The sequence below is a fragment of the Protopterus annectens genome, chromosome 13.part0, assembly GCF_019279795.1.
Source record: "Protopterus annectens isolate FY-2018-M chromosome 13.part0, PAN1.0, whole genome shotgun sequence".
In the NCBI taxonomy this organism is placed as follows: Eukaryota; Metazoa; Chordata; order Ceratodontiformes; family Protopteridae; genus Protopterus; species Protopterus annectens.
The window spans coordinates 1238190880-1238205634 of record NC_056747.1 but is presented as its reverse complement, the minus strand read 5'-3'; the positions used below and the strand labels follow the sequence as shown (position 1 = coordinate 1238205634).

Genomic DNA, 14755 nt, shown 5'->3' with positions numbered 1-14755 from the left:
TATGCAAGTCAGTAGGCCTGAATACTCTTACAAGCCGGTGCCTGCACAGCGGACCCATCCAAGGTAGAGACATCCACATGTTCCACAGTTGAAGCATCTCGCAGCATAGCAGACTCCAAATGGGTCTCAGTACAGGCCTGCGAATCTGAACTAGAGGGTATCAGGGGCTGCGAAAGCGCCTCACTGAGTACTGGCGAACTGGTGACTGGCTTAGGAGAAGCATCGTCAGCAGCTTTGGACCTAGGCAGCCTGTCTCTGTCTTTATTGTTGCGTTTTTTCGGAATGTCGGTAGTTGGATGGCTTACCGAAGACATATCAGGATAATTGAACCGAGCCCCAAAATATTTAGAAGCGAAAATATACCGATGATGGGTAGTTCGTGGTTTAAATAAGGCATAAAACTGACAACAAGGTACGTTGTGGTCAGGGCCTAGGCAAGGAATACAGTACAAATGAAAATCTTTATGAGGTATTTGCTTTCCACAAGTAATGCAATTATTTACTTTTACTGACATTGGTTAGAGTAAGAAAAAGTTTCCCCAACGGGGTACTTAGCTTTTAGTTTAAGACTTCGGTTCTGAAACTCGAAAATGAAAATTTCAGGAGTCGGCCGACCGGCACTTGCAAACTGCTTCTGCTTCGGGCACCCCACGGCAAGAAAGACTGAGGTAATGACGTCGGCTGCATGTTTTATAGATCTAACGTCACGGAAGAAGGGACAGCAACCGATGCAGGACCCAAGACTTTGTTAATCAGGCCGACTGAGGGCTACTGCAAACATATAACCTAAATGTGATGACTGCAACAGTGAAACAGGAAGAACATCTATAACTGTTGGGTGTGGGGCATGTCTGAGGATATAAATGTACACATAACCCACCACTGGTCAGATGCATTTGAATTTTCAATTAATGTGAGTTTTAAGGGAAGAGAAGTTTACTGTTGCTCAGATGAAGTCTGTTTTTAATACAAAACTGTTTTGTTTTGTTTAGCAAATAGCCATCAGTGTTTTTGCTATAAAATTTGAAATAAAGATTGTGAATCAAATCTCTGGAATCATTTTAAAAGTAAAGGAGAAAACAGTATGCACTGACAGGTTTGACCAGTATTTTATGGTAACTGGGGAAAGGCAGCCAAGTAATGGGACACTGAAATGCCTAGGGGGAGGCCTAGCCTGCCTAGGGCCCAATTTGTCTATAATCCATCTCTGTATGTACCAATCATGACAACATGCTTACATTGGTACATCACACCATGACAATATGCAGTAATTATGACTAATGGCTCACAGTGGTACATTATACCCTGAGAGTAACTACCAATCATGACAGCAAGCTGAGACTGGTACAACGTGATTGAAGATTACGTATCAATCATAAAAGAAGGCTCATTATGATACATGACACTCTGACAGCAACTGAAGATCATGACAGCAAGTTCACACAGGTACATCAAACCTTGAGGGTATTAGGAGTCATGACAACATGCTCACTTTGGTACATCACATCCTGAGAGCATGTACCAGTCATGAACACTGTTTATCCCCTCCAGGAGTATGTAGGAATTATAACTGATGACTCAGGCTGGTACAAGACACCTTTAAAGTACTTACCATGACAGCCCTCTCACACTAGTGTATTACAACCTGACAGTATGCACAAATTATCACAGCAGGATCATAATGGTAACTCAAATGCTGACATCATCAGTCATGACAGCAGAAGTACTATGAGATAATCACGTCCAGAGTATGTATCAGTTAATGCAGTAGCTGCATGCTGATGTAACTAATTCTAAGAGTACAGTACATAAGCAGACTGTGCATAAACACTTATGAGAGCTGGGACATACCTCTCAACTGTACAGATTTTCACAAAATGTCCAGATTTTTGGTCTGTTCCTCATAAAATTTCTGGTTTTCTGGCAAATCACTGAGAATTGAAGTCATGAAATAATAGCATACTTTTAAATTTTAGACTTCATATCATTCAGAAAATGTATGCTAGGGCGGCCACGGTGGTGCAGTGGTTAGCATTGTCGCCTCACAGCAAGAGGTTCTCCGGTTTGATCCTCGGCTGGGGTGCCTTCTGTGCGGAGTCTGCATGTCCTCCCTGTGGTCGCGTGGGTTTCCTCCGGGTGCTCCGGTTTCCTCCCACATCCCAAAGACATGCTGCAGGTGGATTGGACACTCTAAATTGGCCCTAGGTGTGCATATGAGTGTGCCTTCTGTGGAAGGTTGGGCGCCGGGCTGGCAACTCGACACTGTAAAACTCCACTGCCAATCAATGTGCGGACAAGGTGATCCGCTGTGGCGACCCCTAACCGGGAAAAGCCGAAAGAAGAAGAAGAAGAAGAAGATCATTCAGAAAATGTATGCTAAGTTTATAAGTTTATAACAGCAACTATTTAAATTTGTCCCTGTTTTGGGGCTTTTGTCCCCACATTGTTTTAGGCTTTGTCCAGATTTCTTGTTCTAAGAGGTTGACCATACCTCTCAACTGTACAGATTTTTACAGAATGTCCAGATTTCTGCCTCAGATATTCGGTATGTTCCTCATACAATCTGTGGTTTTTTTGCAAATCACACAGGAATTAAGTCACTAAATGACATATATTTGAGTTTCAAACTTCACATCCTTTAGAAAATGCAAGCTAACACAAATCCTGTTATTCAAGCAGCTTTCTAAGTTTATAAGAGCAATATTTAAAATATGTCCTTATTTTTGGCACTTTGTTCCCCCATTATTTTAGGCTTTGTCCAGATTTCTTGCTTTAGGAGGTTGAGAGGTATAGATGCATCATATTTAAGACTCGGCACTATTAATCAGCACAATCACATTCTGACATAAGTGAGCCCTTGGATTATGCACTAGTCAGGAAAGAAAACATATCTCACCCTCAGACTCTGTTTCAATAAAGGCAAAAGGCAGTCTTTGACACGGCAATGTCTAGGAACTATGCAACAAATGTAATAACTATCACACTCTGAAACTGTCACACCCTCAGAATCTGCATCATTAATCAAAGCATGCACACTCTGATAGTTTCACACATTCTGACTGTTCCAACAACTAATGCAAGCACACATTAACATCATAAGCATATGAGCCATCAAAAAGTACAGGCATGCACTCACATCACGCTCTCAGAATATGTGCTATCAGATGGTACAGCTACGGCTACACATGCTCATATTGTCGCACCACAAGAATGTTTGGCAACAAACTAGACAGACACATACTGATAACATTACATTGTGATAGTATGTGCCCGAATCGGAATGTGCATTCTCCATTGCCATCACACCTTAAAATATCTACCAATAATCAAAGCAGGAAGACTGGCACCATCAGACCCTCAGACACTGTACCAATAATCATAAAAGGCAAATGCTGACACTGTTTTACAACTACAATATGTACTGATCATTGAAACAGAGAGGTTGACACATACACACACACACACACACACACACACACACACACACACACACACACAAACTGCGAGCATTGCACACACACAGGGTCTTCTATCAGCCATGAGAACAGGTACCCTTAGGTACTATTGAATCTCCAGACACAGCCATTAATGACAGTAAGCACACAGTGACACAGCAATTCTCTGGAACCCTCTATTAAATATAACTGTATGCATTCCATTCCAGCTTTCTTACCTGTTGTAAATGCGGGCACAGCTGCCACCCAACAGCCAAGCTGAGGTGCTACGTAATTCCAGGTGAGAACCTTCTCCTCCTTTTTTATCATACCAGACCCATTTCTCACCCAAAACCCTGAAACGACAAAAAGAAAAAGATCACACAACAAAGTACTTTTTGTGTTCTACTACACACTCTTCACACAGCGTTATCATTTTTACAGTTATCAGTACTGGCTGCTAAATCTCTCATTTTGGATGGACAGAATAAAAGAAGCGGTGCAGTTCTACATTATTTTATGGTTTCCCTCTAAGGACTTGATTCACATTTTGCTGCATCATTTGTCCTGCTGAATGGGTTTTCCCTGATAAAGAAAAGTGTTTAGTATGCCCAGTGGGACTATGTGGAGAACAGATGCATTTATTCAATGAATATCTGACCACAATGACTGACTTGCTGAAAAAGTACACTTCTAGCAAATTCCCTTCCATAAGCTCTCTGAATACCAAATATAAATTCTCCTGAATGCCTGATAAAACAGATCTTTACATTTAAAATGCAGAATTACATGTTTACTCTTCACTACTCAGTACAGGAATCGAGTCCCTGCCAAGCAGACATGTGTGTGCACCTTATCTAGATATAGATAGGACCACACATAGCACAAAATGCATGCTATGCTATTAAAATAAACGGGGGATTGTACACAACAGATTGTGTTGTTACCCCTTCTTTGAATGTTTGCGCACTCAAAGTTGTGTAACACCCAGGAGCTTCAACCCAGACATCGAGGAAGGATAACAGAATTAGCATTTTACTTTGTTTTTAATTTCCTTGCCTCTTTTAGGCTTCTCAAGTCATTTTTGTGTTGGATTATTTTTTGTATTCCAAATGGGTCACATACATACCTAAGTATGAGCAACTTGCTTCTTATTTGTTTGTTTACATGAAAAGTAATCTGGACCTGAAGCTCTTTTCAGCCACAAACTGGACTATGAATCACATAGAGCATTACACAAACTATCCCATTAGATATCCAAATAATAATAATTAAAACGTATGTTGTAAACAAATTCTAATTGAAGAGCACGTCACAAAACATGACGGTAGCAGAAGTGAAGAGAGTGGTCTGTGCAGTAATGTTCACAAAACATTTCAAGGCTGATAAAGAAGAATTCATTACAAAATGGTACCACTGTGTCTGACATCAGAATGGCCTAATAAAACAATGGTTTGCATACCTTAAAAAAGCTGGAACAATTTGAGGTTTCAGCACGGTCAACAGCACATGTGTCAGACAAAGTGTGAGGGCAGTGCTGACAAAGCAAGGGATGGCTACATAAGAACTAGCTGTACAATCAGATGGACAAGACAAACTTTACATCCCCAGCCTATAAACACGAGACAATACCAGTGGAAGAAGTGACACTGTCCTTTAAGTGTGACTGTTGTCAGTAGACTATGCACAACTACAACTCCCCTACACCTGCCACATTTGTTCTCTGCTCTGCAACCCCCCCCCCATCACCAACACCAAGCTACTACAGTCCACAGTCTTACTACCCTCTCCAACCCTCAAGTTTGTTTTTCCTTTTGTGCTTTTTGCCTCTGTTCCTGCCACCCATAAAGTCTTCCGCTTCCTGTGGGACACAAGCCAATTTATTCCCTATGCCAAGTATCAGCCCTAGCAGAAGGAACCTGTTTGAAGAGGACCATCATCCAGACCACTATTAAGGTACCTCATGCAACTGTCCATGTCCACTCATACCAACCAATGCTGTAGAGATGGTGCTCTTGTCACGGTGGCCTGAGGATCTAGATTCAACCTCCTCAGACCATGATCCTTCATGTTTCAGAATGGTTCCTGATTGTCCCCGAGCCAAGAAATTACACAGTGTGGCCCTTTCTTGCCACTCTATATCTTGATGGTATAGACAGAGGCATTTCTGTTACACCTAACTCCTGTCCCTTCGTGTCAGTGAGAGCACACAACCACCTATGTCCTACCACCATGCATATACATGCTCCTTCTCATGTGCATGCAATGGCAACCATCATCAGCTTGGATGGCCCTATCCATGCCTGTCCTAAGCTAGCTCCCTGCTCCAGATGTTCCTTTGCCCACTGCAGGGAGGCCAATCACTCTTGGAACAGCAGATGTAGACAACTTGGACTATCACACCTTCCCCAGGCCCAGGATGAGTGTGTCCATCTTCTTTGTCTCCACCATTACGTGTGTCAACCGTTAATTGAACTGGGATGGACCTTAGTTAGGGCTTTGCCCACCAGCACAGGCTTAGCCCTCAAACTGATTTTGAACTAAACCCTTCCAGAAGCTATTAATGCCTCTTTCTCCTGCTCTTGTTCTTTCTTTTTAAATTCCCCTCCTTCTTACCCTCTAACAAGGTGGTCCATCCAAATCAGGTTCATGTTTTTTTTCTTTTTTTCTTCTAATATACATAATGCCCAACTTTCAATGTCTTTTCTCATGTCTTGGTCCTTTCAGTATCTTTCACAGTTTAGTACGTCTGTGTTACACATTTTGTTCTACTTTAATTTTCTTTACTCTATATGCCCTGTACAACTGCTCAGTCCTGTATGCCAACAATGTTGTACATTCACTTCTTAAAGGATCATGCTTAGCAAAACTACCCGGTAAAAGCAAATTCAGTTATAAGTATTGGTACAGCCATCACGCTGCATTAAGGGTAATGATGGACATTCTGACACAACAAGAACTGGACTGTGGATGGACAGCAATGTAACAATACAGTGCAACTTGATCAGTCATTATTAATGACTTAGATTCTTTATGGCTGTCAATCTTTCTTAAAATCTGTGTAAGAAATATGCCAGTAAAGTTCCCTCACAAATAAGTACCTAAGCTTACTTATTACAATATTTTCCTTTATAACATTTTGCTATTAATTTTGGTCTGGTTTTACAACTCTTTTGTATTATCTGATTACAAACAGAAGGGCATTTAAGTTGCAAATGTAAATCTAAGGAATGACACCCATTATTTCTAAATATGTTCTGCTTGCATATGTTCCCTCCTGCTACTTTTATGCGACACAGACCCTCCTATAGACCTACAGGATGGCATAGGGCCTGGAGATAATCATTCATAAATGGGGTCTATATTAGAACACAGAACATTTGAAATGTCAGATGTTCTAATATCGACCCGTTTTCAGCGAACACCGAAAATATCAAAGTAACAGGAAACCGAATTCTTTCCTAGGGAAATAATCTGGTTGTCCGTTTCTGTTGCTTCGGCATTTTCAGCGCTCTGTTGGAAAGTTACGGGTCAGGTTCAGGTAAGTGTGTGATTGTGTGGACATGTGGGTTAGGGCGGGTTAGGTGAGTTAGAGTTAGGGTTAGGGCACAGGTGAGGTGACTGTGCGATAGTGACAGACCTTAGGGTTAGGGTTTGGGTTAAGGTAAATGGATAATTAGTGGTGTTTGTATAATTTAGTGTACGGTTAGGTGTTAGAGTTTAGGTGTATGTGTGTGGATTGCTGTTTGTTTGGTGTGCTTGTGTTGTGTGTTTGTGTTTTGGAACAGCAAATTGTTTCCCTAGGAAAAAATTCGCTGTTCCGAATGTTCAATGTTTTTTTTATTTTTTTCGATTGCTAGTGTTCGATATTAGAACACTCAACATTTTGAATGTTTGGTGTTCTAATATAGACCCCATAAATGATACAGTAGTGCAGTATTAGGTGCACATTTCATTACACTCAAAATGTAAGGTTAGGATTTAGGTAATGGAGAACACAGTGTCAGAAAACAGGTTTCATTTAGGAATGTCCTGTTTCTTATGAATCAGTTACTACTTGGTGGAAGGTCAAAGATAGTACAACAACATCAATGAAGCCAACAGTTTGGTCGTTTTTTTACTCCCCCCACCATTTTCTGACTGTCTAGCACTGGTCAATCTTTTCAGAATCAGCAAAGTACCAGGGCTGATGCTGGCATACGTATTTTTAATAGCATTCTGATGCCGTTTCTTGCTATATTTCTGAATTGCCTCCCGTCTACCTATTACTCTGTCCGGAATGTTCCATGCTTATCCATCCACAGTCCAATCATTGCTTGTTACTTGAGCTTTACCTCCTCCCACATGGTTTGCGAGTTCATTTCTCCACCTGCCATCCCCAACATGAGATGCATCCAGAGTGGTGTATCTGAGCATTCACAATCATCTACACCTCCTGAATGGCATGTAAAGCAGTCCTTGGCAGTCTAGATCCCGTCTGTCACTCATATGTCAGACTGATGACACTCAGGTGATAGGACTCTCTCTGTTTTATCATTCTGGGACAGACAAGCTGACCTTGACTATTCATTCCTACCTCACTTTAGCTGGTTCCTCCACATTCGTGCCCATTATGGCCAGTGAAGGCATAGTAAAAAGCTCCATCCCTCTGTGCCACATGGCCAGTATGGTGGTGACATGCATTTTGTCATGCTTTTCCTGGGCTACTATATATCAGCAAACTGATGAAAAACAGAAGATAAGGTACGACATGTCTGTCTATTGTTATATCAGCCTACAATTACACTAGACAGAGAAGGTCACTCACAGCCACTATTCTAGCTGCTGTAAATGAACATCGTTGTGATGATACTTAGTTAGACATGGTTCACAGGAATGAGATGCAGAGAGGGCATGATAAACTGTCATGGAAGATCACCATCTGATGACAAAAAAGAGATGACACTTGCTATAAGATGAAGTGAAAATGAAGGCACCACCTTGTATCTAAGGTACTAAGGGGGAATAACATAGGGTGAGCCAAGGGCCAGCTGCTGAAACAAAGTTAAAGTACATTAATAAATAATGCAAAAATACAGTGTTTGACAGCAGATAATGATTACTCTGCCTACTTAACCAACTAATTGTTCTACCTCATGGATACACTACATATGTTACTTTATCAGCATCTTCTATCCCTCATATGAATTACCTTATGTCCAACCCACAGATTTAAATTTGTCACAAGTTTTTGACCTTAGAACCTCTTCAGGAAGATTTTCCCAATAAATGACTACCTTTTCCGTGAAAAAATGTTTCACTGTATTCCCCTAGGCCACTCACCTCGCATCTTCAGACCATATTCTCATGCCTTCATTAATCTCTTATTTTACACACATGCTCTGTTTGGTACTTGTGGATTCCCTTAAGGCCTTTAACATGTTTCTGCTACAACACTAACATGCGTTCACCTTCTGCCAAATTGTACATACCGAGTTCTTCACATCTATCTTTATATGCCTTCTGGTAAAGACCATGCATTAGTATAGGGTGTTAATGATGAAGTATGATAACTGCCAGTAATATGACATAAGGAAATGGTCTCATGAGTAAGACAGAAAAAATAAAAAGATTTAGGAAAAGCACTGCTTTGGAACAAGCTGCTGATTATCGCATCCCCAGGAATAGCTTACATCCTGACAAATTATGCTTTAAATAAAAGTCACAATGCATCTCATTCCCTGTGAATTCCTCCAAATGCAGAAAAAGTTATTAAATAAGTTTATATCAGGCTAACACATAGCCAGGTAGCACATACAATGAGATGCACAAAGACAAAAGGCAACCACATTACTCCACCCCCATTCATTTTGCATTACAACACACTCGCTACAATGGCTAGGTGCGACACATGACATTAGTAATGTTTAAAATCTACTTACAAGCGGAAGCAGCACCATCTGATTATACAAAGAGTCTTTTTTGTTATCCATGGGAGAAGCAATATCGCCTAGGTCATCATGTGCTATAAATCTTAGTTACCTCATGGTATCATCCCGTCGGTCAAGACTTGTTATTACTTAAAGGGACAGTGCACATTATTTCATTCTGTTTCTTAGAGCATCATCTGAAATAAAACAATACTGCAGATTTTTTGAATCAGGCTGGTAAATCTTTATTTTGCCTAAACCTATGTTTTTTTCCTACACAGGCTACTGCTGACAGGTTGTCATGACGAATGAGTATAAAGCCTGCAAATTCTTCTTAGTGGCAGTAGTGTTATCTATGAACTAAAGGAAGATTAAGTCAGGGGTAAACTAAGGAGAAGGAATCACCTTGATCCCACCCTCTGCATGCACCCTTGGCGTGTTTTTATAATGTGTGACTGTGTTAGTAAAAACAAGATCACCTGTCAAACTGAAGAAATACCTTTGCTGTTGTGGCTCACACTCAAACTGTGGGACAAAGATTTACAGGTATCAGCCTGGACTTCTTTGTCTCTGCAGGGGAAACTTCTGCTTTTATTTTTCATATCACACCTCCACCAAATGTTGGTTTGCTAAGGCTTTTCTGTGAAATAATATATGCATTTGAATCAATAGGTTTAGGTAACCCAGCAGTAAACATATAAGCCTAAGATCCTAGGAAGCATACCTTCAAAATGTTAGTAGGGTTAACATTTCTCTCTATGTAGTTAATGGAAGGTAAAAAGTGTACACATACACGCATCCACATACCTTTGTATCTATGTGAAGAAAAAAGTATTTTCCAGCCAAACACAGCAGAACGCACTATTATATTAAAAACTTATTAAAACTTTTTTCACGCCTATCACAGGCACTTCTTCAGATCTAAAAGACAAAAACACAATTCCATTTTATATAATCAGTTTAAATTATGGTGGGTTAAAGGTCTCGATCTCAATAATGGTCTTAAAGGAACAGTTGTTTTTGTCTTTTCAGTTTATCCAGCCTTTACCCGGATATACTGTTATTTCCGCAATATATGTGTACGTTTTGCAAGATACAAGGTGCACAACTATATGAAATGGTCCAGGGAACCACCATGGAAAAACATCAAAACTCCAGCACCAAGACAGTTCAAAAAATGTTTTTAATAATACAATAGATCCTTGGTTTTGCAGTCTAGGTTTGTAATAGTGTGAGACATAAATCAACAAAAAAATGACAAACTGTTGAAATAACATCAATATACAGAAATAAGCATCAAATACATGACATTTTATATATATATATATATATATATATATATATATATATATATATATATATATATATATATATGTATATATATATATATATATATATATATATATATATATATTGTGTGTGTGTGTGTGTGTATTTATATTTATATAACTCTCCTTTAGAATGCCCAAACAGAAATGAGGGTCAAAAAACAAGAAATTAAACTTTGAAAAATGTAAACAGATGAAAATAACATCAAAATATGCAAATACATAATAAAGTACATAAATATGCAAAAATGCAAAATAACTTTATATATACCTTTTGAAACCATATCCCCCCACCCTAACACACTCCCATCACTCATTTACATTTGTGTTTCATATGAGACATTTATATATATATGTGTGCGTGTGTAAGTGTGTGTGTGTGTGTGTGTGTGTGTGTGTGTGTGTGCGTGTGTGTGTGTAAATTAATACTTATATAGACTGTCATGGATTTGCTGCTGAATGTACTTTTCTTATGACATTTGCAGATTTATGTCCATTCAACCACATTCCCTTTTTCCCATTTTTATACTGTTACTTTCATTTTTCAGAGTTTCATCTTCTATCATTTCTTGATCCTATCGGAGATATAAAATGTCATGGATTTGTTGCAGAATATACTTAGGTATTTATGTATGCATTTTTGCATATTGCTTGATGTTCTTTTCAACAGTTTGCATGTTTTTTTTAAGTTTTACATCCTGTTATGATTTTACTAAGTTATATGAAGGTCACAGCACTGAAAAAAGCAAGATTGCAAAAGCCAGGGTCCCCTTGTCAGTCAGAAGAACTGATTTTTATCATTAAACAATTTTTTGCCTACCCTGGTGTTGGCGTTAAGAGTTGGGATTGAGAATTCAGCTGGTCAAATGGAAAAGAAGCTGGTGCAGCTAGCTGAGTGAAGGTAAGCTGATCACATATTACTTGCTTTTTTTCTATGCAAGATTGCAAAACAGTTGGAATTGGGGAATTTGTCTGTCTTGGAGCTGGTTTATAACTATAGCAGGAGGTGTGTGTGGGGGGGGGGGGTCAAAGCAAAAAAGTGTTTAATGTGGTTTTATTTGTTTGTACAACTATTTGAGTTTTGAGCATTTATACTCAATGTGCTGCAATTTGAAAAGGTGATTTTTAATATCTGTCATACACCCATATCTTTAAATATACGAATGTACTATCTGTAGTCAACAACATACAAAATCGAACCTAAATTTATATGGTAGAACACCACCACTGTCACAACACTGACAAATAACAATAAAGATAAAAATAAAACAAAAATAATCCTATGACTATAATGTGACATGAGAGAACATGTGGACGTGGTGGATATTATTGGTATACCCATGGTTGAAGTCATTTAACCACATAGACTTTGCCCTCATGGCTAAACCACACCAACTGTGGCTAAAGCCTCTGACATCTGCATACTACTGTTGAATTATGCCACACAGAATTAAAAGGGTTATTTTTTTTCAATGTACACCAAACAGAGTCTTAGCAATTATTATTATTATTGTCTGCCCCATGTTGACGAAATATCTGAAAAAATGATTTAGTGATATTTGAACAGACACACCACAGATGAACAAGTTTACAAACAAATAATATATCAGACAGTGCACTTTAATAAAGCAATATTGTCATAAATGGAGTGTATCCCTATACAATCCTCATAAAACATCGTTAAAGGCCAGCACTCTGTGCTTCTTCATAAAAGTGCATATTTACAAACCAGTGGCGAGGTTCAAGAATTGATTATAAAGTTAAAAAGGATATCTTGAAGCTTCCTCTCAGTTTTCAACAGTAATAAGTGTACCTAAATGTATCTGATGAGAGCAGTAACCATAATATGTGGTCAGTGACTATCCTCACCAGAACATCAGTTTAAGGTAGCTTGTTAAGTACAACTAGTCTGGGCGGCTACGGTGTTGCAGTGGTTGGCATTGTCACCTCACAGCAAGAGGTTCTCTGGTTCAATCCTCGGCTGGGGTGCCTTCTGTGCAGAGTCTGCATGTCCTCCCTGTGGTCACGTGGGTTTCCTCCGGGTGCTCCGGTTTCCTCCCACATCCCAAAGACATGCTGCAGGTGGATTGGACACTCTAAATTTGGCCCTAGGTGTGAGTGTGTGTGTGTGTGCCTTCTGTGGAAGGCTGGGCGCCGGGCTGGCAACTCGACACTGTAAAACTCCACTGCCAATCATGAGCAGACAGGTGATCCGCTGTGGCGACCCCTAACCCGGAAAAGCCAAAAGAAGAAGAAGAAGAAGTTAAGTACAACCAGTCTAACACACATAAAATGACTGTCTCGATCAGTAGTAAATCTGCAGCCGAGGTTAACTGGGTCAAAAGTCACGGCACAGACAAGGTCAGTTGTGTTCCCAAATGAAGAGCTTCCCATATCCATAAATGTAAGCCTTCATCAACACAGTATGTATTCGACTTCACTTTCAACAGCCAACTCATTTTGTTGACTTTTACTCCACAAATCCATGTAATGATATGAAGGCTTCCATGAAACCGTACCCTTTCCAGAAGAGAATATGTACTGGTCCAAAGTGTGTATACATCCTCATGCCTGACAGAAGCATCTGCCCCCTTCTGATCCCCCCTTAAAATCATTGTCCTCTGCAGGTTAAAGGTCAGACTTTGGAAATTCTGCATGCATGCCAGGAATGTCTGCCATATCCTAATCAATTGTTAAAGTCATTCTCTCTCATCTCTAACAAAACAAACACTGCTGCAATTCAACTCATGAGGCACAAGAGAAGTTACATGCTCATCAGTCCACTGCCAGACAACACTTGGCATGAAATTCCAGGTAAGCATCTGAATCCAGGGAAAACTATGCTGTGGTCAGAAACTGTTCCTTTACCACCAGCTTACCAACTAATTATCAGTCTATAATACTACATCATGAAAAGGCTCTTATTTGTTCAAACGTGCTAGCAGGCCTTCACTCTTAACTTTCTCCTCCCTTTAACCACTATTACGTATTTTGAAAAGCACTAACTAACTAAATGTTAACTAGGTCAGGCAGCAGCACTGTTGCACATCTCACCTCCTGCCTGTCAGATCTAAAAAATTATAGTTGCTGGAAGGCATCATACCCTAGCTTGGTGATCTCTCGTCTCTTTGCCTGAAAAACTTCCTAATTTTTCAGTTTGGATAGCATTCTTCTAATTAAAAACACACAAACACACACATACACACACACACACACACACACACACACACACACACACACACACACACATGCGCGCACACAAATACATGACAAAGATAAGCTGGGAGGAAATGGCTGACAGTCACCCAGTGACAGCCACACAGAAACCATTGACATTAAAATAAAGAGGAACATTAAGCCCAGATACATTAAAAATGGCCACAATTTTGTTTTGAATAAATGAACCCATATCCAAACACTTCATTCTCTACTACATATATTAAATATATTACAATGAGACTTGAAAAATGACAGCTGCATTGCTGACCAAATTGTGCACAAAAGGACACACAAACTGTGGTACCATTTGCGTAGCATTGATTTTCCTCCTACCTTTCCTGCAGCACACAGAGACTAGTATCAGAGGTGAATCTGCATCCTAAGGTCTTGATTATGGTTTACCACTGCGTTTCACATCAGAACCTGTACTTTCCAATGTACTTGCTCCTGTTAAGAAATGCCATTTAAAGGAGAGGTTTGCAATACCGTTATTATGCTGATGCTATGCAGATTTACAGCTGATTTCCACAGGAATCCATGTCAAATACTAGCAATCTAGCCATGGACTTAGAATGTATTTGTGAATAGACAGTGAACTGCCTGAAACTCAGTTCTTCAAGTTGTACCCTCTACTAATTCCAGCCACAGGTCTTTCTCCAGTGGTTCATTTAGGGTTATCCTCTCAAATGGGCTGCTCTAATGCCCCATGCATAGGGGTCCCATACTGTCAACTTGACCACTTGAAGTAAATACAAAATTATGTAGCCTGGCTACTCACCAGGGTGTCATATTAGTGTTACATAATTTTAGTTTTCTATCAGCTTCACTGTCTTGTTTATTAATCATTGTATTATTTTTAAGGCTT

General features: G+C 39.7%; 1 protein-coding gene across 1 annotated transcript in view; it reads right to left on the bottom strand.

The window, feature by feature from the left end:
- The window catches only part of FAM171A2 (family with sequence similarity 171 member A2), a 1068017-nt gene that overhangs the window by 184615 nt on the left and 868647 nt on the right, over positions 1 to 14755 (bottom strand). The window contains exon 6 of the mRNA XM_044055243.1: positions 3674 to 3790. Within this exon, the coding sequence (XP_043911178.1) occupies positions 3674 to 3790 (117 nt within the window). The remainder of the gene's footprint in view (positions 1 to 3673; positions 3791 to 14755) is intronic.